Source organism: Sus scrofa, chromosome 10, assembly GCF_054392235.1.
Source record: "Sus scrofa isolate SSC_HxYL_T2T_F1_AM1 chromosome 10, Sscrofa_HxYL_maternal_Yorkshire_Landrace_v2.0, whole genome shotgun sequence".
Classification (NCBI taxonomy): Eukaryota; Metazoa; Chordata; class Mammalia; order Artiodactyla; family Suidae; genus Sus; species Sus scrofa.
Genome location: NC_139392.1, coordinates 22,535,423 through 22,556,762, shown reverse-complemented (window position 1 = coordinate 22,556,762; position 21,340 = coordinate 22,535,423). Strand labels below are relative to the sequence as shown.

The 21,340-nt window shown below is 45.3% G+C and overlaps 1 protein-coding gene across 4 annotated transcripts in view; it reads left to right on the top strand.

The window, feature by feature from the left end:
- Positions 1-21,340, top strand: part of TP53BP2 (tumor protein p53 binding protein 2) — a 66,364-nt gene that overhangs the window by 26,292 nt on the left and 18,732 nt on the right. For 2 of the 4 annotated variants that reach the window (XM_013980098.3, XM_003130583.4), the window contains exons 2-10: positions 582-729; positions 8,042-8,155; positions 12,303-12,385; positions 14,913-15,014; positions 16,952-17,126; positions 18,160-18,341; positions 18,700-18,864; positions 19,211-19,439; positions 20,713-20,823. In XM_013980098.3, the coding sequence (XP_013835552.1) occupies positions 582-729; positions 8,042-8,155; positions 12,303-12,385; positions 14,913-15,014; positions 16,952-17,126; positions 18,160-18,341; positions 18,700-18,864; positions 19,211-19,439; positions 20,713-20,823 (1,309 nt within the window). Of the gene's footprint in view, positions 1-581; positions 730-8,041; positions 8,156-12,302; positions 12,386-14,912; positions 15,286-16,667; positions 17,127-18,159; positions 18,342-18,699; positions 18,865-18,940; positions 19,065-19,210; positions 19,440-20,712; positions 20,824-21,340 lie in introns of those variants that run through there. The other 2 variants (XM_084979320.1, XM_084979321.1) reach the window with 2 other exon arrangements.

The following is a 21,340-nucleotide window of genomic DNA, read 5'->3' as shown; positions in this document are numbered from 1 at the left end:
GCTAGATAAATATTAGGTCTCCCTCCAAGTTCTGTCCCCTGTGTTCCATCCCCACCTTCAGAAGCAACACATATTTTGTTCTTGTGTATTCTTCCCCAAGAGCCTTTGCAGGAGTAGATGTGTGTGTGTGTGTGTGTGTGTGTGTGTGTGTGTGTGTGAGAGAGAGAGAGAGAGAGAGAGAGAGAGAGAGAGATCAATCCTGTGATTGTCCTTGTGGAATTGATGGGAAGATGGATTTGTAGTCTGGGTCTGGCACATCATACTAAGAACTATATCAGTATTTGCTAAATAAATAACATAAAGGTCCAAGGAAGATTTAATTGGACCTTTCGCGACCCTGGTTTATGCTCCCGGGATCCCCAGGGCTCCTGCAGGCGAGGCAGGTGGATCGGGAGTGGGGGCCGTCGGCAGAGCTTCACGTCCCTCCCCACCTCCAGCCAGGGGGCAGCCGGCCGCTCCTGTTACACGTTTGCACTGAGACTGAGACTGTCTGGGGAGAGGAGTCTGAAGTGAGCAAGAAGGGAACAGCCCCGGTGTAGACAGGACTGATAGAGCTGTTGTGTTTCTGCTTGTGTCTCCAGATGTTTCTCACCGTGTACCTCAGCAACAATGAGCAGCACTTCACGGAAGTCCCAGTTACCCCAGAAACCATCTGCAGAGATGTGGTGGATCTGTGCAAAGAACCCGGCGAGAGTGACTGCCACCTGGCCGAAGTCTGGTGTGGCTCCGGTACGTGGCTCTTGTTACTACTGGGTTTAGACGGGGTAAATCAGAACTGCACACTAGCGTGTCCATCAGAGACACTGCTCCTGGTCCAGTTTTGTTGGGACCCTAGTATTTTTGTTTTCTGACTCTGCCGAACAAAAGGTCAAAGGGGAGGCAGCTGATAGACCAGAAGCTCCTGGCGTGTTATGGTAAAACGTATGGTGCTCCAGAGTGTTTTTTGTTTGTTTGTTTGTTTACTTTTTATTTTTAATTTTTTTTGAGAGGGGGAAGGTCTGAGGTAGCCTTTTTATTTATTTATTTATAAAATGATCATTATTTTTTCCATTATAGCTGGTCCTCAGTGTTCTGTCAGTTCTCTACTGTCAGCAAGGTCACCCAGTCACAAATACATGTATACATTCTTTTTCTCGCATTATCTTCCGTCAGGCTCCATCACAAGTGACTAGACAGAGTTCCCAGTGCTATACAGCAGGATCTCATTGCTTTTCCATTACGAAGACAATAGTTTGCATCTATTAACCCCAAATTCCTGGTCCATCCTACTCCCTCGCCCTCCCCCTCGGCAACCACAAGTCTGTTCTCCAAGTTCGTGAGTTTCTTTTTTATGGAAAGATTCATTTGCGCCATATGAGAGATTTCAGGTATAAATGATATCATATGGTATTTGTCTTTCTCTTTCTGACTTATTTCACCTAGTATGAGAGTCTCTGGTTCCATTCATGTGGCTGCAAATGGCATTATTTTGTTCTTTTTTATGGCTGAGTAGTATTCCATTGTGTATATGCACCACATCTTCTGGTCAGTTCATCCATTGAATCCATTCATCTGTCGATAGGCATTGAGGTTGTTTCCATGTCTTGGCTGTTGTGAATAGTGCTGCCATGAACACACGGGTGCAGGAGCCTTTTTCAAGGAAAATTTTGTCCAGATATATGGCCAAGAGTGGGATTGCTGGGTCCTGTGGTAGTTGTGCAAGAATGGTTTTTTGTATGGTTAGGCTTCACTTAATTAGAAATATGAGGTGTCCTGATTGTTTTGCCCTCTCTGAGTTTCTATAGGTTTTAGGGAATGCTCTTTGGTGTTACGTTATTACTATGGTGGCAGGAGGTGGTGGCGAAAGCACAGGCATTATTTTAAGCCTTGAAACAATCCCATACTTTGTCCTTTGGAGCTCAGAAAGGGGACAGCCTGGTTTCTTTGGGGCCCCTTAGGAGTTTGTGGTCGGGGGAGTAATTTTTCCTGACTTCTGCCATGTTTGGCTAGCCTTTTTCTTCCCTGGGGATGCAGTGTCCCAGCTCAAGTTTCCCACTGTGTTAACTGCTTTCACACCATTCATGGGATCCCACTGTGGGCCGAGCACCCACTGCTCCCCAGGCGAGCCCTCTTACTCACCGTCCATCCACTTTCCTGCAGCTCAGTGTTCAGGAAGCTCTTCCACACACTCCCGAGTTGCTTTCTTCTTAGAGGCGTGAGATTAGACCATTCACATAAAGAAACCCAAGTGACCTTTTTTATTTTTTAATTTTTATTTATTTTTTATATTATTCAATGAATTTATTACATTTATAGTTGTACAGTGATCATCACAACCCAATTTTATAGCATTTCCATCCCAAACCCTCAGTGCATCCCCCACCCCCAACCTACCTCCTTTGGAAAGCATAAGTTTTTCAAAGTCTGTGAGTCAGTATCTGTTCTGCAAGGAAGTTCATTGTGTCATTTTTTTTAGATTCCACATGTAAGTGATGGTATTTGATGTTGGTGTCTCATTGTCTGACTGATTTCGCTTAGCATGATAATTTCTGGATCCATCCGTATTGCTAAAAATGCCATTATTTCGTTCCTTTTAATGGCTGAGTAGTATTCCATTGTGTATATATATGTACCACATTTTCTTGATCCACTCCTCTGTCGATGGACATTTAGGTTGTTTCCTTGTCTTGGCTATTGCAAATAGTGCTGCAGTGAACATCGGAGTACATGTGTCTTTGCAAATCATGGTTTTCTCTGGATAGATGCCCAGGAGTGGGGTTGCTGGGTCAAATGGTAGTTCTATGTTTAGTTTTCTGAGGACTGTCCATACTGTTTTCCACAGTGGTTGCACCAATTTACAATCCCACCAACAGTGTCGTAGGGTTCCTTTTTCTCCACACCCTCTCCAGCACTTACTGTTTGTAGACGTTTTGAAGATAGCCATTCTGGCGGGTGTAAGGTGGTACCTCATCGTGGTTTTGATTTGCATTTCTCTAGTGATGAGTGATGTTGAACATCTTTTCATGTGTCTTTTGGCCATCTGTATGTCTTCTTTGGAGAATTGTCTGTTTCAATCTTCTGCTTAAAGGATTTTCTTTCTTCTAATGTGTTTAATTTAAAAAAGAGATAAATCCTGCACATGTTCTTTTTTTGTTAAAGAAGAAGTAATAGAGATAGGAAGGACGTCATTTCCCCCAAGCCCATCCTATGTCACCTGATGTATAATGGCTTTTTCTCTCGCTCTCTTTTTTTTTTTAATTTTTGCTTTTTATGGCCACATCCACAGCATATGGAGGTTCCCAGGCTAGGGGTCGAATTAGAGCTGTAGCCACCGGCCCACGCCACAGCCACAGCAACATGGGATCCTAGACATGTCTGTGACCTACACCACAGCTCACGGCAACGCCGGATCCTCAACCCACTGAACGAGGCCAGGGATCGAACCTGTGTCCTCATGGATGCTAGTCAGGTTTGTTAACCACTGAGCCACGAAGTGAACTCCCCAAGGTTCACACATTTTAAATTTAATGTATATCACCAGATTTCCCTCAATAAGGCTGTGGAAGTTCACACTTTGACCAGTTATTGCTAAAGGCATCATAACAAATGATACAATACTATTTTAATTTTTGTTCAGCTGAGAGCTGAAGTTGCCCATTTTTTCATTTGTCTATTTGAATTTTTTCATTAGTCTATTTCATTTGGCCATTTGACTTTCCATTAAAAAATGTTTCTTTATAGCCTTTGCTCATGTTTCTTTTGGCCTTTGCCTTTTTCCTTCTTGATTTGTAGGTGTTTAAAAATATTCTAACACTCAGGCCTATTTGTGTGTTATTGAAAAAAATTCTTTCTTTACTCCAAAGCTATACATATATTCTCCTATTATTTTGTACTATCAAGTTTTAAAGCTTTTTCTTTCCTTCCCTTCCTCATTAATTTTTTTGACTAGTGTGAGTTAGGAATCTAATATTTTTTTCCCCAAGTGGATAGTGAAATTTTTTTGTGTGTCTTATCAAACAGTTGGTTTCTTTGTCACCAATGTAAAGCATCAGTTCGTATTCTTGTTATGTCTCAGATGAAGCTATGTTTCTATATGTTTGGTCAGTTTCTTTTACTTTTTTCTCCTAGTTTATGATAGGACAAAAGAGTTTCAATTACTAAAGTGTTAAAATAGGTTGGGTACCTGTAAGGCAAGTGCTTATTTCATTGTTCTCCTGTACTATTCTAGTGCATTTTCTTTTTCAGATATGTCTGAAATTACCTTGAAAGGTTGCATGAGAAATTCTTTTGGGATTTTGACTCATGGCAGTGAATTCATAATTAATTTGAAGGTCATTTGTATGGTGTTGGGATTACGAGCGAGGTCTTGGGTATCAAATCTTGTGTCTTTCATTTACTGGCTTTATAACTTCAGCAGGATACTTAATCTCTGTAACTCTCAAGTGTTTTCCCTGCAGACCTGGGAGAATAATTGAATCTATTGCATAGGATTGGGTGAGGATCTCAGGAGCTGATATGTGAATAGTCCCTGGCACATTTAGCATTAGCTCTCAATGAGCAAGAGCTATTATGTTTTCAGCTCCCTCTTTTTAGGTATAAATTGTCCAAGATGCCCCATTTTTAAAACAGTAAATATGTTACTTCCATGTTGTTAGCTTCAGCTCTGATCTTTTTTTTTTTTTTTGTCTTTTTGCCATTTCTTGGGCCGCTCCTGCGGCATATAGAGGTTCCCAGGCTAGGGGTCCAATCGGAGCTGTAGCCACTGGCCTACGCCAGAGCCACAGCAACGCAGGATCCGAGCCGCGTCTGCAACCTACACCACAGCTCGCGGCAATGCCGGATCGTTAACCCATTGAGCAAGGGCAGGGATCGAACCCGCAACCTCATGGTTCCTAGTCGGATTCGTTAACCACTGCTCCACGACGGGAACTCCTCAGCTCTGATCTTGATGATGTCTTTCCTTCTGGTAATTTTGGGCTCCATTTTGTTAGCGTCTCAAGTTTCCCATTTCCTTTAACTGACGAACCTCTGAAAATAAGTACCTTGGGAGTTCCCGCTGTGGCACAGCAGGTTAAGGATCCGGCATTGTCTCTCTGGGTTGCTGCTGAGGCGAAGGTTTGATTCCTGGCCCGGCACAGTGGGATAAGGACCTGGCATTGCCAGCTGTGGCATGGGTGAGATTTGATCCCTGGCTGGGGAACTTCCCTATGCCATGGGTGTGGCCAAAAAAAAAAAAAAAAAAAGGGAAAAAGTAGGTTTTCTTTGCTGTCTCCATTTCCTTCCTCCCCACTCATTGGTTTGCTGAGAGACCATTTCTTGGATTTCTCTTGTGTGCTAGGAGCTGTGCTTGATTGTGAGGAGTAACAGAGAGATGAACGTTTCCTGCCTTCGAGTAAAAGCAGGGATCAGGAGACACTCATCATACCGTGTGATGACCGCAGTCATAATAGATGAATGGATGTGCTCCCTCTGCAGAAGCAGAAAATGGTACTGGGGAAGTTCCCGTTGTGGCTCAGTGGTTAACAAACCTGACTAGTAGCCATGAGGATGCAGGTTCGATCCCTGGCCCTGCTCAGTGGGCTAAGGATCTGGTGTTGTCATGAGCTGGGGTGTAGGTCACAGACGTGGTTCAGATCGGGCGTTGCTGTGGCTGTGGTGTAGACCGGCATTTGCAGCTCTGAGTCAACCCCTAGCCTGGGAACTTCCATGTGCTATGGGTGCAGCACTAAAAAGACAAAAAGATGAAAAAAAAAAAAGAAAAAGGAAAGGGTGCCGGGGGGCAGTTCTCGGTGCTAGCTGTGCTTCATCTGAAGTCGCATAGGCACGGATGCCAGGATGAGGGGATGCGTGTGGTTGGAGCGTGGTGTGAGTAGGGGACCTTGAGAACCTTTGACACTTGTGTTGGCCGAAGACTCATTGTTTGTCATCAAAGGTCATCAGGACCTCAGCTCCTAGACCTTGGAAGAAGGTCTGTGCCTTTTCAAGAAGAGCTCGCCCACCATGGCCTGGAAGCTACTCTATTTCCTTGAATTCCCTCTTGCTCCCGGAACCTGGGGGTTTTCATTTCTTTTGAAGTACAGTGTGTGTGTGTGTGTGTGTGTGTGTGTGTGTGTGTGTGTGTGTGTGTGTGGTTTCTGGTGAGGAGGTGGAGGATCTGCTTGGAATTTTTCTCATGGTGGTGGTGGGGGTATTATCTATGCAGCTCTGGGTGTTCCCTTGGTGTGTGGTGCTGGGGGTCTGTCTTAGAATTTCTGTGGTTTAGACAAGAGGGGTGACTGTCCTCTCAGCATGTGGTGTTGCTGTAAATAGACCAGGCTGTACTTTGTTGCCACTGAGCAGATCAAGTTCAGGGGTTGGTTCACAGAATTGGCTGCTCCACCCTTGGCTGCTCCACTCTCTGCTCCGTGTTGTTTATTTAAGGTACTCGAATGGGGTCTTTGATGACTGACAAGTGCATTGAGTTTCCTTAGGCTATTTCAGCTTTCTTATATTAAAAATTCTATTGAATTACCAAAGTGCAGTTGCATTCTCAAACAGTATATTTGGGCTTTTTTTTAATACTTTAAAAATTACTTAATGAATTTTGTTACATTTATAGTTGTACAATGATCATCACAACCCAATTTTACAGTCTTTCCATCCCAAACCCTCAGTGCATCCCCCACCCCCAAACTGTCTCCTTTGGAAAGCATAAGTTTTTCAAAGTCTGTGAGTCAGTATCTGTTCTGCAAGGAAGTTCATTGTGTCCTCTTTTTAGATTCCACATGTCAGTGGTAGCATTTGATGTTGGTGTCTCATTGTCTGACTGATTTCGCAGCATGATAATTTCTAGATCCATCCATATTGCTAAAAATGCCATTATTTCGTTCCTTGTAATGGCTGAGTCATATTGCATTGTGTATATATATGTACCACATCTTCTTGATCCACTCCTCCGTCGATGGACATTCAGGTTGTTTCCTTGTCTTGGCTATTGCAAATAGTGCTGCAGTGAACATTGGAGTACATGTATCTTTTCGAGTCGTGTTTTTCCCTGGATAGATGCCCAGGAGTGGGATTGCTGGATCAAATGGGAGTTCTATGTTTAGTTTTCTGAGGAATCTCCGTACTCTCAAACAGTATATTTGGTTTTTGTATCCAGATTCCTTGAGATTGGAAGATTTTTTTTAAAAGAAGATTTTTTTTTAAAAAGGAAAAAAGTTGGTTTTTATTTTTTCATTTGTATACTTAGAAGATCATAGGACTGTTAGAGTTGGGAGGGATCCTGAAGATCCTGTGGTGTAGGTTAGAGCTTCATGGCCTGCCTTTGGCCAGTGAGGAGCCGTGGAATTATTATTTGTCTTTTTACAGCTGCACCCATGGAACATGGAGGTTCCTAGGCTAGGGGTCAAATTGGAGCTGTAGCTGCTGACCTACACCACAGCCACAGCAATGCCAGATCCTTAACCCACTGAGCAAGGCCAGGGATCAAACCCGCATCCTAATGGATACTAGTCAGATTCATTTCCGCTGATCCACGATGGAACCTCCAAGATCCAGTCCTCTGCCCGGGTTTAACCTTGATTATGTGTGTGTGGAAAAATTGGTGATTCTCCAGTTTTCTTTTTTCTTTTTTTTTTTTTTTTTTTTTTTGTCTTTTGTTGTTGTTGTTGTTGCTATTTCTTGGGCCGCTCCCGCGGCACATGGAGATTCCCAGGCTAGGGGTTGAATCGGAGCTGTAGCCACCGGCCTACGCCAGAGCCACAGCAACGCGGGATCCGAGCCTCGTCTGCAACCTACACCACAGCTCACGGCAACGCCGGATCGTTAACCCACTGAGCAAGGGCAGGGATCGAACCCGCAACCTCATGGTTCCTAGTCGGATTTGTTAACCACTGCGCCACGACGGGAACTCCCTGATTCTCCAATTTTCTAAGGATCCTTTTAACCAAAAGAAAAAAAAAAAAAAGATCTAATATGCTAATTATTTCCTGCATCATCATGCAGAATTTGCAGGAAATGTGGACAGAAAATATTTTCGGCTTTCTTTTACCTGCAGATAACATTTGTTCGTTTCTTTTAGAACGTCCAGTGGCTGATAACGAGCGGATGTTTGACGTCTTGCAGCGGTTTGGGAGTCAGAGGAGTGAAGTTCGCTTCTTCCTTCGCCACGAGCGCCCCCCTGGCCGGGATGTGGGTAGGTAGCAGCCTATGAATCATAACAAGGATTTGAACTTGTATTTCATGCTCGGGGGTAGGTGGGGGAGAGGTGGCCCATGGTCAGGAGCCAGGTGATTTGAGGAGTGAATGAGAGGTAGGGAAGTGGGAACGGTGAGGATGGCTAGACTGCTCTCCTAAGCCCTGACCTGCGGGATGGGGAGGAAAGGGTGTGGTTCTGAGTGTTTTGTTTCAAGATGGGAGACAGGTATTTTTCCCTATTTTTTTGCCTTTTTTAGGGCCGTACCCACAGCATATGGAGATTCCCAGGCCAGGGGTCCAATCAGAGCTGCAGCTGCCAGCCTACACCACAGCCACAGCCACGCCAGATCCGAGCCACACCAGCGACCTACACCATAGGTCATGGCAACGCTGGATCCTTGATCCACTGAGCGAGGCCAAGGATCGAACCCACGTCCTCATGGGAACTAGCAGGGTTCGTTTCCGCTGTGCCACAATGGAAACTCCCCTTTTTTTCCTTTCTTCAAAATTTTTTATTAGAGCGTAGTTGATTTACGCCATTCTGCCAGTTTCTGCTGTACAGCACAGTGACCCAGTCACATAGGCATATACATTTCCTTTCTTATATTTTCCATCATGTTCTATCCCAAGAGACTGGACGTAGTTCCCTGTGCTGTACAGCAGGACCTCACTGCTAATCCATCCCAAATGTAACGTTTGCACCTACCAATCCCAGACTCGATGGGAGGCAGTTTTTTTTTTTTTGTCTTTTATCTTTTTGTTGTTGTTGTTGTTGTTGTTATTGTTGCTATTTCTTGGGCTGCTCCCGCGGCATATGAAGGTTCCCAGGCTAGGGGTCCAATCGGACTGTAGCCACCGGCCTACGCCAGAGCCACAGCAACGCGGGATCCGAGCCGCGTCTGCAACCTACACCACAGCTCACGGCAACGCCGGATCGTTAACCCACTGAGCAAGGGCAGGGATGGAACCCGCAACCTCATGGTTCCTAGTTGGATTCGTTAACCACTGCGCCACGACGGGAACTCCTGGGAGGCAGTTTTTAATGCAGGTGGGGATGGAGTCCATAGAGCAGGAGGTTGAACTACAGAGAGGAGAGAGTGCTCCACAGGCAAGTCCCCAGAGAAGGTGTCCCCTCCAGGGGCTGGAGAGCTTCACGTGACAGAGTAGGGCGTCTCTGAATGGCAGGGAAATCGTGTGCTCCCTGTGGGAGCACTGGGTGCAGGGCTTCTCTTGTGAAAACATTGGTTTTCTCTGAGAGGGGAGGCAGAATCATCTGGAAATGACAGCGGAGGTGGGCAGCAGCTGGCGCTGCAGTGGAGAACGGGAGAGGGGACCTGCCAGGGGAGCCAGGTGGCTGGGGGCCCGTGCAGAAGCGAGACCAGGAGAACACAGGTGACGTGTCTCCAGTGGCGCTCAGCCGCCCCCCAGAGGGTGGTAAGAGGAGAAGAAGCTGGGTGGACCCAAGGATGGGCTTTGACCAGACCAGTTCAGGGGACAGTCGGTGGGACACAGACGAAGAGTATGCTGGGAAGCCAGCTGGGGAAGAAGTTGAAGACAGAGGGGCAGCAGGAAAAGTGGGGACCAGGGAGGGAGCTGTTGGCTTCAGTTAATGCACAGGGGTCCAGAGATGAAACGATGCTCAAAGCTAGCATGTTGGGATTTAAGATTTCTGGGATACTGAGTGCTTCTGGGCAGCACGGTCCCTCACTGGGCCATGAAATCAGCCTGAATTCAAGAGGAGGCAGGAAGCCAGGGCTCTGAGAGGTTAACTTTTTGATGGTGAGGTCATCCAGAATGATGGCAGGACGCGGGGTAGAGAGAATGGGGGAGTCGGGTGGTCACACCTCTGACAACTGAGGGTTGTGACCAGTTTGTTTATTTTTTTATTTTTTGTCTTTTTAGGGCCAAACCCACAGCATATGGAGGTTCCCAGGCTAGGGGTCAAATCGGAGTTGTAGCTGCCGTCCTACGCCAGATCCGAGCCTTGACTGTGACCTACACCACAGCTCACGGCAATGCCGGATCCTTAACCCACTGAACAAGACCAGGCATCGAACTCGCATCCTCATGGTTTCTAGTCGGGTTCATTAACTGCTGAGCCATGACGGGAACTCCTATGTGACCAGTTTATAGATGACAGTGAGGAAAGGGTAGAAGCTGATTAACCTGTGACCGTGGGCTGGAAGCAGCATTAGACACTGGGGACACAACCGTCGCTTGACCGTAGGACGTGGGAAGAAAGATTTTCAGCTCTGAGACCTGTGGGTCCACTTTGTTCTCAGTGAGAAACCACTGATTGGAGCAGGATTACTAGGTGTTTCTAAAAATGTTGGAATCTGTGGAGTTCCTGTCGTGGCTTAGTGGTTAACACACCCGACTAATTACCATGAGGTTGTGGGTTCGATCCTTGGCCTCGCTCAGTGGATTAAGGATCTTTTAAAATGGAAAGTGAAGGAGTGCCCTGGTGGCCCAGTGAGTTAAGGATCTGGTGCTGTCATTGCTGTGGCTCTGGTTACAGCAGTGGTGCAGGTTTGATCCCTGGTCTGGGAACTGCTGCAGGCCATGGCACAGTGCAGAGAGGAGAGTTGAGGGAGTGTGACTTCGGTGTAAAATTCTTGGGTGTAAGAATGTTGGTAACACAGGTCGTAGAATTTCAGTTTTATTCTTTTTTTGGCTTTTTAGGGCTGCACCCACGGCACGTGGAGGTTCCCGAGCTAGGGGTCCAGTCAGAGCTGCAGCTGCTGGCCTACAGCACAGCCACAGCAACACGGGATCGGAGCCATATCTACAACCTACACCACAGCTCATGGCAATGCCAGATCCTTAACCCACGGAGCAAGGCCAGGGATCGAACCCACAACCTCATGGTTCCTAGCCGGATTCGTTTCTTCTGTGCCATGACAGGAACTCCCAGTTTTATTCCTTTAGTACAAATTGTAGGTACCCAGCAATTATTGGAGTGTGGGAGACCCCAGGCTTGACTTAGTCTGGCCTCTTTCACTCTACAGATGAGAAAGGCTGATACTTAGGGGTTAAATGACTTGTCAGAGGCCACACACCTAAAGGCAGAGCCAGGCGTGGAACTTGAGTCACCTCAGCCAGGCTGGCTCACAGGCCTTTCAGCATCACTGGTGTCTGTAATTTTATCTGAAATAAGCAGGTATTTTTTTCCCCCAAGCTGCCTCTTTTTGGTAGTTTTAAGTCAGCATCTGTATCTTATTTTTATTTTGTTCTTTATTTACATTATTGCTCATATCTTCTTTTCATGAATTCGTTGAATTTTACCTGTTCATCTAGGGGTTCAAATATCTCCCTCTGTCACGCTGGGTAAATTATTAACTAGCCTCTCAGTGGTGCCATATGCAGTTTCAGTGTGTCTGTAATGTGAGAAAAACAATCTGAAGATAAAGACGCTGTTTTCACATTGTTGCAAAACACCAGTGCCACATAGTGTCTAAATTGGGGTAAAACAGGATTGCTGCTCAGTGTCAACCTTTGTGGTGTAGACTTGGACAGTATCCACTAGCAGACTGTTTGCATGTTCAGAATATATATGATATTGTTTTATTGATTTGTTTTTCTGTCTTTTTTTTTTTTTTTTTTTTTTTTTTTGGCGGGGGGCTTCACCCATGGCATAAGGAAGTTCCCAGGCCACGGGTCCAATCGGAGCTGCAGCTGCCTGTCTACATCACAGCCACAGCAACGCCAGATCCGAGCCACGTCTGCGATCTACACCACTGCTCACAGCAACGCCGGATCCCTAACCCACTGAGCGAGGCCAGGGATCAAACCTCAGTCCTCTCGGATACTAGTCGGGTTTGTTGCTGCTGAGCCACGACAGAAACTCCCGAACTCCTGTATTTTCTTCCTTTTTCCTCCTTTGGCATCTGACTCATCCAGCTTTTCTAGGAAATGGTTAGCGTGTAACATTTTCTAGTGCTGACTCTTCCCTGTTCCAAGCAAGGTTTTCCAGAACAGGCTGAATCATGAGACCGTAACTTCATTGCTACTATGAGCAAATATTTTATTTTCAACTTAAAATAGCAGAGCGCAGTAACAACAGAGCTCAGAAATGAACTGGGACTGAAAATTATCAGTCAACTCTAGTGTTAATGCATGTTAATGTTTCTGAATTTTGTGCTTAGGGGGTGGACCAAGGTCTCAGGATCCAAGTTTAAAAAGAAATGGTGTGAAAGTTCCGGGTGAGCATCGGAGAAAGGAGAATGGCGTAAGTGATCCTTGTTCCCCGTGCTGTGTATGTGCCGCTCAGATATATGTTTTTTTAACCTTTGAACTTCATTCACTGTTATTTTTTATTCGGTAGGTCATTAAGGATGGTCCCCCCCCCCTTTTTGTCTTTTTGCCTTTTCTAGGGCTGCTTCCCGCAGCATATGGAGGTTCCCAGGCTAGGGGTCCAATTGGAGCTGTAGCCGCCCATCTACACCACAGCCACAGCAACACCGGATATGAGCCTCCGCTTACAACAGTGCTGGATACTTAGCCCACTGAGCAAGGCCAGGGATTGAACCTGTGTCTTCACAGAGACTATGTCAGGTTCTTAACCCACTCAGCCACATGGGAACTCCTTTTTTAAAAAAAACAACTTTTTTTTTGTCTTTTTAGGGCTGTACCCGAAGCACATGGAGTTTCCCAGGCTAGGGGTCCAATCGGAGCCGTAGCCCGCCTACACCACAGCCACAGCAACGCCGGATGGTTAACCCACTGAGCAAGGCCAGGGATCAAACCTGCAACCTCATGGTTCCTAGTCGGATTCGTTAACCACTGAGCCATGATGGGCACTCGGACTCTTTTTATCTGAATTTGCTCAGCATGATTACTTTGAGATTCATCCATTTCCTTGTGTGTTTTACTGCCGAGAGGTGTTTTGTTGTCTGGTTATACCACGACTTATCCCTTCCTCTAATGATGGACATTTGGGTTGTTTCCGTTTTATTCCAAATCAAGCTCCAGTGGATATATGATCACATGTCATTGTATGGACATATGTTTTTATTTCTCTTAGGAGTGGAATGGTTGAGTCATATGGTAGCTATATGTTAACTTTTTAAGAAGCTGCCAGACTGTTTTCCAAAGTGATAGTTTTATTTTATATTCCCCATCCGAGAGTTCTGGTTTTTCCACATTCTTGCCTACATTCAGTATGGATGGTCCTTTTAATTTTGGCTATTTAATAGGCATGTAGCAGTATTCCATTGTGGGTTTTTTTAATTATTAAAGGATAGTTGATTTATAATGTGCCAATTTCTGCTGTTCAGCAAAATGACTCCATATGATTATATATGTATATATGTATTTTCTTGAAAATTTTTAAAAAATCATTTGTATCATTTATATTGTGGTTTTAACTTGTTATTTCTTTAATGGCTAAGGATGTTGGGCATCTATTGTCATGTGCTTATTTGACACTTGTCTATCATCTTTGGTGAAGTATCTGTTGGACTCTTTTGCTTATTTTTTTCTTTTGCTTATTTTTTTGGATTGTTTGCTTTATTATTACTGAGTTTAAGAGGGGTTTTTGGTTTGTTTTTTAATAGGGCCACTCCCATGGCCTATGGAAGTTCCCAGGCTAGGGGTCAAATCGGAGCTTTAGCTGCCGGCCTACACCACAGCCACAGCCGCTTGGGATCCGAGCCCCATCTGTGACCTACACCACAGCTCACGACAATGACGGATCCCTGACCCGCTGAGCGAGGCCAGGGATCGAACCTGCGTCCTTATGGTTACTAGTTGGATTTGTTTCTGCTGCGCCACAGCAAGAACTCCTAAGAGTTCTTTGAATATTCTGGATCGATCCAAGTTTTTTTATGAGCTAGATGATTTGCAAATATTTTTTCCAGTCTATGACTTGTTCTTAATTTTAATAAGGATCATTGATCAGCTTAGAAGTGCTTTAGTTTTAGATTTTACATCTAAGTCTATGATCCGTTTTGAGTTAATATTTGCCTGAGGTGTGAGAAGGTTCCTTTTGTTTTTTGTAGGTGGACATCCAGTTGTACAAGCAGCATTTCTTGGAAAGACTCTTCTTTCTCCACTCGCTTGCTTTTTTTCTAAGATCAGTTACCCCCAAATCAATGTTGGGTTAAGGATCTGGCGTTGTCTCTGGCAGCATGGGTTAAATCCCTTGCCTGGGAATTTCCATATGCCACTGGTGTGGCTAAAAAAAAGCTTTGTTTTCAATTTCTAGTTGTTGTTAATGTATAGGAATACAATTGATTTTTGCATGTTGATCTTTTTCTTGCCTTCTTGCTAAATCACTTACCAGTTTTAGGAGCTTTTTTGTAGATTCTGTAGAATTTTCTCCATAGATGATTATGTTGTCTTTGAGTAGGAAAAGAAACGTCTTCCTTTCCAACATAGGTATAATTTCTTTCTTTTTTTTTAGGGCTGCATCTGAAGTATATGGAGGTTCCCAGCTGAGGGGTTGAATGGCAGCTACAGCTGCCAGCCTATACCACAGCCACAGCAACGTGGAATCTGAGCCACATCTGCGACTTACACCACAGCTCATGGCAACACTGAATCCTTAACCCACTGAGCGAGGCCAGGGATCGAACCTGTGTCCTCATGGAGTAGGTTTTACATCTTAGTAAGTCAATGTGAAGGTATTAGTATTATGGAAGAAAAATGGCTGAATAATTTTGTCTTGATTGGTTCAAGTAATACTAATAAATAGACCTTTGAGGGAGGAATTTCTGTGATTGTTTGATGGTAATGTTTGCAATTTTTTAAAACAGGTTCATAGTCCTAGGATGGATCTGACTCTTGCTGAACTTCAGGAAATGGCCTCTCGCCAACAGCAACAGATTGAGGCCCAGCAACAAATGCTGGCCACTAAGGTAATGTGTTTCTTTTTTTCTTTTTTTTATGATTTTTTAATTTTTTTCCATTACAGCTGGTTTACAGTGTTCTGTCAGTTTTCTACTGTACAGCAAGGTGACCCAGTCACACACACATATATACATTCTTTTTCTCACATTATCAGGCTCCATCATAAGTGACTAGATATAGTTCCCAGGGCTACACAGCAGGATCTCATTGCTTAGCCATTCCAAAGGCAATAGTCTGCATCTATGTATCTTTTTTCTTTTTTTTTTTGGTCTTTTTAGGGCTACACCCATGGCATATGGAGCTTTCCAGGTGAGGGGTTGAATCGGAGCTGTAGCTGCCGGCCTGAACCGTAGCCACAGCAACTTGGGGTCCAAGCTGCATCTGCGACCTACACCACAGCTCATGGCAACGCTGAATCCTTAACCCACTGAGCGAGGCCAAGGATCAGACCTCTGTTTTCATGGATGCTAATCAGATTTGTTTCTGCTGAGCCACGATGGGAACTCCTATTACTCAGTTTTAGTTAAAAGCTTCATTGTTTTTTTTTTTTAAGAAAATTTTGCATTTTATTTCGTATTAAAAGGGAATCCATGCACAAGAAATTCACGGATTTAGAATCCATTTCTTACATAAAAAAATTTTAACTGTAATTTTACAGGATAATTGTTGAAACTGGCTACTGAAGAAGCACTGAACATGACTTTTTAAAAATTTCATCATTTACCTTGCTTTGGATAATAGTTTAAAAAGAAGTATCCTGAGCTTGATGAAATTTCTCTAAAATCTCTTTGTCCATTCCTTTTTTTTTTTTTTTTTTTTTTTTTTTTGTCTTTTTGCCATTTCTTGGGCTGCTCTCGAGGCATATGGAGGTTCCCAGGCTAGGGGTCTAATCGGAGCTGTAGCCACCAGCCTACACCACAACCACAGCAACACAGGATCCGAGCCACATCTGCAACCTACACCACAGCTCACGGCAACGCCGGATCCTTAACCCACTGAGCAAGGGCAGGGATCGAACCCTCAGCCTCATGGTTCCTGGTCGGATTCGTTAACCACTGAGCCACAACGGGAACTCCTTAACAGCTTTCTTTTATTGCCTCCCATGTCTCCGTGAGCGCCTTCTTAAAATTACAACCACAGTTCATGAAAACTAGTTCCAGGATCACTGCTTGCTTGCTGCACAAGAACCACTTGGATTAAAAATGCTGATTCCAGGAGTTTCCATAGCTCAGCAGAAACAAAACTGAGTAGCATCCATGAGGATGCAGATTCAATCCCTGGTCTCGCTCAGTGGGTTAAAGATCCGACGTTGCCATGAGCTGCAGTGTAGGTCGCAGACGTGTCTTGGATCTGGCATGGCTATGGTTGTGGCTGTGGTGTAGGCCAGCGGCTACATCTCCAGTTCAACCCATAGCCTGGGAACCTCCATAAGCCACCGATGTGGCCCTAAAAAGACAAAAAATACACACACACACACACATATATTGATTCCAGAGTCCCATTGTGGTTCAGCAGGTTAAGGACCCAACATAGTGTCCCTGAGGATGCAGGTTTGATCCCTGGCCTCGCTCAGTGGGTTAAGGATCTGGCGTTGCCGTGAGGTGCAGGTCACAGATGTGGCTCAGATCCCGAGTTGCTGTGGCTGTGACTTGCCCTGGCAGCTACAGCTCCATTTTGACCCCTAGCCCGGGAACTTCCATATGCTGTAGGTGCAGTCATAAAAAGAAAAAAAAAATACTGATTCCTGGATCTTACTCTCCGAGAGATAGATTCAGGGTTGGGCCTGGAGTGTCTGAGTTTTATGACCCCAGGTGGTTCTGATGGCCGTGTGTAGGACAGATGAGGAGACCAGAGCCTGCAACCAGTGCACCTCGGTCTGGGCATCTCAGGGTTAGTGGGTCTGCCTGATCAAAATGACATGTCTGATGATGGCTTATATCTTAAGGAGCAGCGCTTAAAGTTTTTGAAACAGCAAGATCAGCGTCAACAGCAGCAGGCCGCTGAGCAGGAGAAGCTTAAGCGACTCAAAGAAATAGCTGAGAATCAGGAAGCTAAGCTAAAAAAAGTGAGAGCACTGAAAGGCCACGTGGAACAGAAGAGGCTGAGCAACGGGAAACTTGGTGAGCTGCCAGTCGTTTACTTCAGTTCGAAATGCTCAGTGCTGCACGTGCAGCTGTCTGGGTGTGAGCACACACGCTTGTGTGGGGCATTTATATAAATGTGTAGTCAGTGAGGAGAATAACATGAGACTTTGTATGTAGATTGCTTTTTTGTGTTTCGTCTTTTTAGGGCCGCACCCATTCACAGGCTAGGGGTTGAATCAAAGCTGTAGCTGCTGACCTACGCCACAGCTCACAGCAATGCCAGATCCTTAACCCACAGAAAGCAAGACCAGGGATCGAACCAGCATCCTCATGGATACTAGTCGGGTTCATTAACCATTGAGCCCCAACAGCAACTCCTAGATCACTTTTAAAAGCATTTTTTGGGGAAATTTTGATGCTGCTGGTTCCCCTGAATTTAATTCAGCTGTTGAGTATTTTAAACAAGAGTTCCGTGTTCCTTTTTAAAAATATAGTAGTAGTAGTTTTGTTCTCCTTCTAAATGTTTTTGATGGAAAATTTGATGAAGGCAAGGATTTTTATTCATGTAATAGATATGTCTATTATAGTTCCATTTTCATTAAAATTTTAGTGATTTGACTTAGAGATTTCTCTGCTGATTTCAGTTACTTATAAAAGAAATAGATTGGGGAGTTCCCTTCATGGCTCATTAGTTAACTAACTTGACTAGGATCTATGACAACTTGGTTTGGATCCCGGCCTCGCTCAGTGGGTTAAGGATCTGGCGTTGCCGTGAGCTGTGGTGTAGGTCACAGATGCGGCTCGGATCCTGTGTTGCTGTGGCTGTGGTGTAGGCTGGTGGCTACAGCTCCGATTAGACCCCTAGCCTGGAAACCTCTGTATGCCATAGGTATGGCCCTAAAATAGCAAAAAAAAAAGGAAGAAAAAAAGAAATGGTTGGTTCTAGGATATTTCTGAAAAATTTCTGGACTTTTTGTGAGAGAGGTTATGGTCCAGCATGGTTGCCTGGGAAGTGGTCCATTCTCATTTTTCTTTTCAACCATTGTTGCTTTTCTTGTTCTTACTTTAGTGGAAGAAATTGAGCAGATGAATAGTTTGTTCCAGCAAAAGCAGAGGGAGCTCGTTTTGGCCGTGTCCAAAGTGGAAGAACTCACAAGACAGCTAGAGATGCTCAAGAATGGCAGGATTGACGGTCACCATGACAACCAGTCCGCGGTGGCTGAGCTCGATCGGCTGTACAAGGAGCTTCAGGTAAATCGCTGCGACCTGTGGCATGCGGTGGCACCTCCACATAATGGGCAGGTGGGGCCTGGATTTCCGCTTCTTTTCCTTCAAGCAGGAAGAGGGAGGAAGACCTAAACCCCGCGGAATCCAGAATAAACTTTATAGAACCTCAAACAGGAAATCTGAGGCGTTCCTTAGGACCACAGTGGGTGGTCCAACCCTTAAATTTAAACTATGAAGGGAGAAGCGTGAAGGGACCTTTACATTTTTAGAAATTATGTAATAGTGGACCTTGTGATTATCCGTTTGAGAAATTTTTCTTCCTCCTCCTTGGCTACCTTCTAAACCCTCCCCCCCCCCCCCCCCCCGGCTTCATTTTATTCAGTTAAGAAACAAGCTGAACCAGGAGCAGAATGCCAAGCTGCAACAACAGAGGGAGTGTTTGAATAAGCGCAATTCAGAAGTGGCAGTCATGGACAAGCGTGTTAATGAACTCAGGGACCGGCTGTGGAAGAAGAAGGCGGCGCTGCAGCAGAAAGAGAACCTTCCAGTATGTGCGCTGTTGGCAGGACGGGGTGGGGGGTGGGGGGTGGGGGGTGGGCGGGATGACCCACCCCGTGCGGTCCGTCCTGGCGGCGCATCCTGGGGAAGGAGCCGGGCCTGTGGCTGCTCCGAGAGAACCCGCGGTTCCTGTCCTTGTAACATCATCGCCTGCGCAGCTCCGCTCTTCATTTGGATCCTTGTAAAAACGTGCGACGCGCGGTCCCTGGGGGCGGTTCCGTGGGGGGACGTTTCTGGCTGGATCCTGAAAGTGCCGATTTTAGACATTCCCATTTAGGGACATGTCACGGATCCCGCACGACGTGTAACCCTCCAGCCCTGTGCTTTCTCCTAAGGTTTCGTCTGATGGACACCTGCCCCCGGCGGGGGCGTCGGCGCCGAGTCGCGTGGCCGCCGTCGGGCCCTACATCCAGTCGTCCACCATGCCCCGGCTGCCTTCGCGGCCCGAGCTGCTGGTGAAGCCAGCCCTGCCCGACGGGCCCGGGGCCCCCCAGGCTTCCGAGGGGCCCATGAAAGTCCAGACACTACCCAACATGAGATCTGGGGCCGCTTCACAAGTGAAAGGTAAGACTAGTCATGTCCAGGTCCTTCCACGGCTCAGCTGCTGCCTCACACACTAGGCTCTGTCCCCAAGGGTGCGTCCTAAAAACGGTATCTTTCTCCCCCACCCCCACCTTCTGGTGAGATCCTAACAATCTCCTTGTGTTCTTTAGGGCTAAGAAACTTACCATTTCTTAACCCCAGATAATATTGTTCTGTTCAGGACACAAAACATACTATTTTTGAAAACATTTTGATTGTTTTGAATTGCTTTAAAAAAAAAATCCTTCTTATTAAGGAAATTTTGATCTGATATTAATAGCTGGAGGCTTTTCTTGTCATGTAAAAACGCCGGCTGTGTGTGTGTCGTGGCATCCTCTTTACAGAAGGTGAGGTGGTGGGTCCTTTCTGCTGAGGATGGCTGTTTCCTGTTTGTATGTGCTTCTGCCTGTGAATTCACCTGCTGAGAACTATTATTATTTTCTTGTTATTTTTTTTTCTGGATGTTATTTTTTTATATAGCTTTTTTTAAATTACTCAGTTACAGTTGTAGTTGTACAACGATCATTACAACCAAATTTTATAGCATTTCCAACCCAAAGCCCCAGCACATCCCCCCACCTCCCAACCTGTTTCATGATCATTTTTAGAAGGAAGGTAAACGTATTGGGAGATAAAACTGAGAGTCATGGAGGCACCTGCTGTAGTGATCTCTGCATTCTGTGTGTTGTCCTCGGATGCTTGGGGAAGGGGGAAATGCAAGCCAGAGTTTTATTATAGGGTGAGCTGCAGGAAAAGCAGGGCAAAAACATTCTGTAATGACTCTATCATTCAGAGCCCTGGAGGAAAAAATAATAGCCAGGATTGTCTCTTTTTTTGAACCACTGTCATGTGCAAGTAATAGCTAACTTCAAAATTATTTAGTATTTTGCTGTCATTACCATGGTGAAGCAGTAGTGCCGCACAGTCTGGGTGTTATCGTTGAAAGAATTCCTTTCTGTTTTGTTTCTATAAGAAACAGTAAAAGCTCTGACTTGGGAACTTAAATATCAGCGTAGGAAAAAACCTGAATACTCTGTTTTCTGTTGATGGTGATTCCTTTGAGTGAGCGGGAGCACTCTTAAATTACAGATTACAGATGTAAAAATCTATTATTTTCAAAGTAAGTCGACTGGGATTGTTGTGAATCTGAAATTTAAACCTGTTTCTAGAGATTAAACTTCTTAGCAACAGAGTGAACCAGTATGCAGCTCTTCTCGAGTGCGGGGTTACCTGTGGCTGCTCTTCTGCATTCTAGGCTCTAAAATCCACCTGCTTGGCCCTGATTGGACGCCTCCAAATGCAGATCTTTTCTCGAGCCAGTCCTCTGCCTCTGCGCCTAAAAGCTCTGGGAATGCTCCAGACCAAGGTGAGGTTTTCTTATGCTGCTCCTGGGCCTTCAATTCTGGCCAGCTAAACAGTCTGTATCTTCTTTTGTAGATAGATTATTTTTTATCGTGTTAAACCAAGGGGCCGTGTTTCTTTCCAGAACACCTTCGATTAGCCAGGAAATTAAGGTGGTAGCACTGTCATGTTGAGTTATTCTTGAATCAGCTTAATTTCAAAATAGGAAAGCATTGGCGTTCCCTTCGTGGCTCAGCAGAAACAAATCTGACTAGTATCCATGAGGTTGCAGGTTCGATCCCTGGCCTCACTCACGGGGTTAAGGATCCAGCATTGCCATGAGCTGTGGTGTAGGTCACGGACGTGGTTTGGATCTGGCGTTGCTGTGACTATGGCGTAGGCCAGTGGCTACAGTTCCCATTCGACCCCTAGCCTGGGAGCCTCCATTTGCTGGAGGTGTGGCACTAAGAAGACCAAAAAAGGAAAAAAAAAAAAAAAAGGAAACCGTTTAGTGTGTACAGGTTTTCAAAAAGACTGAGGAG